The sequence below is a fragment of the Acanthopagrus latus genome, chromosome 11, assembly GCF_904848185.1.
Source record: "Acanthopagrus latus isolate v.2019 chromosome 11, fAcaLat1.1, whole genome shotgun sequence".
Lineage (NCBI taxonomy): Eukaryota > Metazoa > Chordata > Actinopteri > Spariformes > Sparidae > Acanthopagrus > Acanthopagrus latus.
Window position 1 is genome coordinate 1,965,538 of NC_051049.1, and position 7,677 is coordinate 1,973,214.

Sequence of the window (7,677 nt, forward strand, 5' to 3'; positions counted from 1 at the left end):
AAAAAAAATAACTCATAAATTAACTAAATAACAACAGAAATGATGTAAGGATGTCCTCAGGGATGGGGGCAGTTTTTCACTGACTGGAAGGCCTCTGTTCTAAGACCTCATCCATGAGGACAAACCAGGACCCAGTAGCAGCGCTGGGCCTCCTGCTGACCCCCCTCCCCTGTCCCTGGATATTAGCAATTTTCAGCAAATTATTTACTTAACTGCATGGGTAGAAAGAAATAATTTAGTTTCCACATCATCATTCAAACCTGCACCTACTTTGTACTTGTTCTTTAAATGGTCCCATTTGTTTCTGGCCTGCTGGGGCTCGACCTTCCCCTGCAGGCCCATTGTTTCTGAACACAGAGAGGAGCAAGACAAAAGTTAAACACAAGATGACATTAACACAGGGATACAAAGATTTACAAAAAGTGACATCAGGACTGACAAATCAGCTATTTACAATTTATTTTTGCCTTATTCCATCCAGCCGCGGCGGAGTGTTTCACCCTGTGAATATATCTTTATTCTGACCTCAGTCAGTGATGAAGTGCTCCGTTGCTCCCTAAGACAAAATTAAATGAATGTAAAAGATGTTTTGTGTTACGTCAACAGACAAAAGAGTTCTAATGGATGCATGAAATGTATAACCCCACGATCAAACTCGTGAATAACGCAACACAAATATTTTCTTCTGCTGGTATGAGACAGAGAGAGACATTTTTTTTAACAGACAATTTTTTAATAAAGAAATAACATTTAATCGAGGCTCCTTGGTTTTCCCTCTGAAAAATGACCCTGACTTTAGAATAATGATGCACAGTCATGCCATATTATAATGACACCATCAGCATTGTCTTTTATTTTACCCACTATACTGGTTTTACTTGATGACAACTGTGCCCTGGATTTCAATAGACTCTTTCTCTATGAAGAACAGAACATAAAAGGGTGTAACAGTGGTAATTCAAAAGAAGGAGTGGCAATGTCCTCAAATGCATGGAGCAACAGGTTAGTTTTTTTTAAAATCATCATCAGGTAGTAATTTGTGGATTGTTAGTATTTTTAAATAATCATAACTCCCCCAATGAAGATAGATTTTATAACATCTGTACTGTATTATTTTGTCAATCAATATGTTGTCTAACAACATCCAGTTATGAGATACGTATAGCAAATTTCAAGGAAATCTCTCCAATAGAACCTTAGAGTCGTGCTACAGGATAAGTTGGGGAAATGTGTAACATTTGGAAAAGTTTTTAACTGAAAGTACTTTGGAGATCAGATGAGGTGAAGCCTTTTACCGTTATAATTAGAAATGGGTTTTATCAGCAGTGTCCCGTCACTGTTTTAACAGTGGATGTCTTGATTGTTGGTCTGCTCGCAACCTAGTGGTGGAGGTTAATTATCTGAGCACTCACTGGGGCGTGGCCCATAAAACATGGGTGCCAATGATGCTTGGCTCCTTGGGTACATCTGGGAAGTTGTTGTTGTAAATGAGCTACACAAATTGGAGGACTGAGACTGTTGAGAACTCTCTAAATGAACCAGAGAATCTGCCCTTTAACTGACAGTGGTGCCAATGAAAAGCACACCCTTAAATGTGATGATTTATCATCTAATGCTCTCATATAAAGGTGTTACCCGTTTCTCTGAACATATACAGGGCCTCAGTACCTCATAACGTACCTACTCTTTTAATTTTTCTATTTGGTTAATCTGTTAATTCTAATTGACTGAAAATAGCTGGTAAACAGAAACCACCAGGTGGCTTGTGAAATCACCAAAGGATCAATATCTTCATCAAGAAATTTAAAGAGATAGCACAGTAGCCTAAATATTTAAATACTCTTCACCCAATATAATACATGATAATGTATTTGTTAAATTGAAATAAATGCTGTTTTTAATATAAATCGACAAATTAACTACTTATAAAAGGCATCCAACAAATGTAGTGGCGTAAAAAGCACAATATCTCTTTTGGATTGTACAGTAGTGGAGTAGAAGTGTAAACAAGCAAACATTTTTAATTCTTAAATACAGGTATCCGAAAACTAGACATAAATATACTTATGTAACTAACTTTAACTAACTAACTTTACTCCAGTTTATAAACTGGAGTAAATATACTTAGTTACTTCCACCAATGTATGTAACACAGCCTACATTGTTTGTCCTTTTATAAAACACTGTGTTCAGACTCTGGTCATAAAAAAAAGTTGGTGGTAATTAACAAGACAAAAGAAAGACACACACATACCTGGGTGTGGGTGTGGGTCTGGGGCACAATTACTTGATGAGTAATTTAATGTCTGATTTTTCAATGGCCTATTATTGAGGTAAAAATAGAGAAGGCCAGTGGCGTCAATTCAACAACAGCAGGTGGGGCAACGTTGTGTCAAAACCCAGCACTGTCAACAACAAAACTCAAACTGCATTTTCTGTTTATCATCTATAAATTTGGCGACTTCCACAATACACATACACAAAAAATACATGATCACCTGTAACAAAGACAACAGAAAAATCCCCCTCTCAATGAAACCTCCCTGAATAAGTAAAGGTAAAAAAAGAAAGAAAAATGAGTACCAAATTGAAAGGCTAGTGCTCTAGCAAAAAGGTTAAGTTCCTTAAATGTAAATCCAGTCAAAATTTGGCAGCACCACCAGCGCCCCACTAGATACAACTGTTAATTGTTGCCAACCCCACTGGCACCTCACTGAACAACAAAACAAGAGAACTTTAAAACAAAAGCAGAGATAATGAGGTGTTACACATACATGCCTATGCACAGTATGTCAGTTTCCACCCATCAGAACAATGTGCAACACGATGACATCAACGTTGGTTTTTGCATCAAGAACATTCTTGTCTTGTTTTTCTTTCGTCACAAGTTCGGTGATGCATTCAATAAGTCAACAAACACTCTGGAGACCAACTGGGTGAAAAGTATGTAAGACGTCAATTCACCGTCTTTGTCTTTCACTGTTGATGTTCAGGTGGCAACGTTATAGAGTTCAAAATGAAAGTTTTCATGTTTTCATTTTAAACATATTTGCAACTTCAATTACAGACTTCAAAAAACTTCTTGTAGTTCAAAACTGAAGTACTGATCATGGCTCAATTTTACTCAATGCTGTAAAAGCTACAAGGTTTATTCAAATCTTGAGCATCAACTTTAGAACATGGGGCACAAACTCTATTGAGTGAGCTACCAGGGCACCTGTCTTCATTCACTATCAGCATCACCGGTTATCATGTTTCTTCATTCAGCCCACCGGATGATTAGATGATCAAACACATGGTTGCTGACAGTAAATGAAGACTAGACGGGACTTTTACATTTCCATTATTACATTATTATGAAGAGGTAAGTCTGTAGGGTGTCCTAGTAGCTCACCTGGTAAATGTTCAGGCTTGAGAAGTTGTCATTTGGATGTCTGTAATCAAAGCTGAAAAGAAGTCTAATGTTGAGAAAACATTATTTTTGCATCCCGTTTAGGTGTCAGTCAACTGGACATCAATAATGAACGATGAAAGTTCCCAACAGCTTTTACAGTCCACCAACATTTAATATGCTTTTTGTTGTTGATTGCTGACAACAGAACAAGAGAGAAAAAACTGCATTGTAGACATTTTCAGGGAGCAGAAAAGATTTTTTTTTAAAAAGTATTCAAGAAAAAAAACGTAACTTACTTATACTTAACTTAATATTCCTTTAAGTGCACATCAGGTCACAAGCAAACATTGCTAGAAATAATAGAGTGTGGAAAGGTGTGTGACATGATTACAGGTTTATTTCCCCTAGTGACAATGGAGGAGGTGCACGTCAGAACTGTCACAAATAAAAAATGGAAACACACCTAATCCCTGACGTTTTTCGGAATGTGTCTGGCGCAAATATTTTCGACACCTGTACAGTATATAAAGAGCAGCTGTTCTGGTAAGGTGTAGTATCTCTATCAAGGACAACTAATATCTGACCTGTTCATCATGATGAAGCTGATCCTTTCTCTGACTCTCATCTGGGCACTCTCCAGCACAGGTAAGTCTATTTACTCTTTAAACTTTTTTACTCACTTTAAAAACTGTTGTTTTTAACTGATGATATATCAGATATCAGTTTTCATCAGAAGAAATAGTTTTCAGCCTTTTCATGCGATCAGAGAACTTCAGACATTTGGTTCGACATTTGAGATGTGATCATACTTTAACCGTTTTTCCCCTTATTCCAGCTGGAGCACTTGTGTGTCAAACCTGCACCAATACACAGTGTTCAACCCAGGCAGCTGTGACATGTACTACAGAGACGATGTGTATAACAGCTAATATTCAAGGTATTCATTTCTTTATGTCATCTATTCTATTTCAGTGAAATAAACTGTATGTAGTGTTGTGAGTCCAACATTAACAAACTAACCTTTGATTTTGTAGCCACTTCATCTGGAGTGACGGTGCCACAGATCTTCAAGGGATGTGCATCTCCCTCACTGTGTCCAGCCACAGGCTCTCAGACATTTTCAGTCAACCTGGGTGCTTCCAGTGCAGTTACATCTGCTGAGTGCTGCAACACAGATAACTGTAACACAGCAACTTTACCTGGTTAGTATAGACAGCATATAAAATGAAATATATTAACAAATATAACACTAGTATCTTCTAACATGTTGGATTTTCATCATGAAACACTTTAATGTTCTCTTTTCTTTGAGTAAATGATTTTGTTCTTTTCTCTTTCAGCTCCTGCGACTCCGACAGCCAACAGCCTACAGTGTTTCTCTTGTACCAACCAACTATGCAACACTCCGTTGACATGCAGGGGAAACGAGGACCGATGCTTTCAAGCGAGTTGTGAGTTTTTATGATACAGTAAAAAATAAACCAGTTGAGGAACATTATTAAGCATAGTAACTAAAGCACTGAATGTATGTATAATGTTAATTTACTTGAATATATACATTTCATTGTAAAGTTTACATTTCACTGCACTAAATTTACATGAAAGCTATTCAATTATAATGAATAACCCACATATTATTTAGACATTACATTGAGCTCCATCCACTTACAAAATAACATAACTACACTTATAATTCATTGAATACTGTAACCTTATTCTTCTTAAATATAGGTTTCTTAAATTTTTACCAATAATTGTAATAGTATTTGAACACTATGATGTGCTTTTTTTTAAACAAGTGAAGAATCTGAATAGTTCTTCATGATATCATTAACAACATTATGTGTCAAAACTGTGACTTACATTTTATTTATTTATTTATTTTTTATCTACAGTGACAATTTCAGGAACCACTTCTCCAACCTTTGGCTGTACATCTTCAAACATCTGTGCTGCTGCTCCAGTCCTGGGTAGCCTACCATTCATGGAAAGTGTTGGGACACTCAACAGTGGCCCAGCCTGCTGTGGGACCAGTTTGTGTAATACTGTCATGGCAACAACAACAACTGTGGCCCCCACAACCACAACAACTGCGGCCCCCACAACCACCACAACTGAGGCCCCCACAACCACCACAACTGAGGCCCCCACAACCACCACAACTGAGGCCCCCACAACCACCACAACTGAGGCCCCCACAACCACAACAACTGCTGCCAGTGATGCCTACTGTGTCAGATTAGGTATGATCCATCTTCTCCTTGGACTCCTTATCTTTACCCTGTATTAGAACACAGGCTAACAGGGACACTCCACCTATGACGCCACCAGGACTCGTGATGCCGTGTTTGGCAGTTGGTGAACATAGTGGGGAAACTGTCCATCTCCTTTGTCCCGGTCGTCTGGTAAACTATCTTATGTCACAGTATGCATCTTACAAGGGACGATCCAAAATTAGCTGTGTGGTGAATAATGACGATGATTTCTCAGCACTGAGCATTTATCTGAAGTGAAGCACACGCCTCAACAATTGTGTAACTGCAATGCATGTGGCTGTTGTCACATTTAATGTATTCACAAGAATTTATCCTTTCTTTAATCATATTTTATTTAAATATTCTCATTAATAATGTACATCTTTTGCATTGTTTTCTTTGATTCATCATGTTCCTCTAAGTGATGAATCCAAGGGCAGTATTTAATGGAAAGTCTACTGTATTGTTTATTCTATCCTGTTTTAAGCTTTTATCATAAATGAGACAGCGGCAGTTGTGTTCCAAAAAGACAAAGAAATAAAGAACCAATGACGTGTCAAGCTATTTTCACTGAGAGATTTACATCATAAGGTTTTTTTTTATACTATTGATCTATACTAAAATAAAAACGTACAAGGAGTTATTATCTCAGTCATTTCTGATGCTGCTTATGGTTCATTAGAATGGGCTATTTTTAAACAAAACAGCAAAACTGAACAAAGCCCCAATTACAAACTGATAATATTACCAGCCCATATAAAGCCCAAGCCCAGGCTGGCTAACAAGTTCATAGTCAATGAAACTGTCATAAGCACCTGAGTCTATCAGAACTTGAACAGGCAAGGTGTCAAGTGACCAGCGCAGCATACCTTGAACCTGGATCCTTCTGCTTCTTGGGGGGGTTGATGTTGGGGAAGTATGGCTCACCAGCTGCCACCTGCTGGCTGATCAGCCTCCCCTTTTGGCAGAACTGGACACTTGGCCAGGGGATGTCCTTCCTGGCCACAGTAGAAGCATAAAGCTTGGCGGAAACGTTGTTGTCTCTCTGCCAGAGTCAGTCTGGCTTGTCCCAGCTGCATGGGATCCTCAGCATTGACTGGTGGTGGTGCAGCTTCCTCTGGGCGACTGCTGGAGGCTCTCAAGGAGGTCAAAAGCTGCTGGTGAGGACTGCAGGCAGGGGAGGAGAACCTGGATCTCTGCCCCTCAGCCTTTCCCCTTTGTTTTTCCATGAGTCTGTTATCTTGTCGGGTGGCTAACTTAATGTGTTCTTCTAGGGACGTACTTTCATCTCTAGCAGCTAGCTCTTCCTTTATTTCCTCAGACAACCCCTTTAAAAATAAGCCCTGTAAGGCTACTTGATCCCACCCACACTCAGCAGCTAAAATGGGGAAGTCATGTGCGTACTGGGAAGCTGAGCTCTTTGAACTCGTGCATAATGTTGGGGTACTTGAATATATACATTTCGGAGGCAAATATACATTTCATTGCACTAAATTTACATGAAAGCTATCGTGACTTGTTACTTTAGAGATGCAGATTTAATCAAAAATGAAGCACAAACATTTTTTCAAAAAACACGCATTTGGTTTATACATCAGAATGAACTCCACTGACTTGTAGTAACCCAATAATAAATAATATATAAAAACTAGGGCTGTCAGGCCATTAAAAAAATTAATCTAATTAATTACAGAATTTAATTAATCTAATTAATCGCATTTTAATCTCACATCTACTAAAGGTACCCAAATAAAGAATTTGAATTCTAGGACATTACAAAATTGTATTGCATGACTAATCAATTGAATACATTAAGAAGAGAAGACTTGAAATCCACTTTTTTTTTTTGGTTAAGTGCGTTTCATAAATGAAATTTTAAAGAAAATGGTCAAGCACATCCCAGCAAACCAATTAGGCCAGGTGCATTATTCAAAAATGCAATACAATTTTGGATATCTGAAATGAAAATTATTACTAGTAACAATTTCAACAAACTTTTTGACTAGGAAGAACTAAATTAAAGATGTG

The 7,677-nt window shown here is 37.9% G+C and overlaps 1 protein-coding gene across 1 annotated transcript; it reads left to right on the forward strand.

Moving 5' to 3' along the window:
- The first annotated feature begins 564 nt into the window (after positions 1-564).
- LOC119028684 (phospholipase A2 inhibitor and Ly6/PLAUR domain-containing protein-like) lies at positions 565-6,494 on the forward strand. The gene is made up of 4 exons (XM_037114928.1): positions 565-4,331; positions 4,429-4,599; positions 4,735-4,845; positions 5,290-6,494. Exons 1-4 carry the CDS (start codon positions 4,151-4,153, stop codon positions 5,682-5,684), a joined length of 858 nt encoding a protein of 285 aa, XP_036970823.1. The 5' UTR covers positions 565-4,150; the 3' UTR covers positions 5,685-6,494.
- The last annotated feature ends 1,183 nt before the right edge of the window (positions 6,495-7,677 follow it).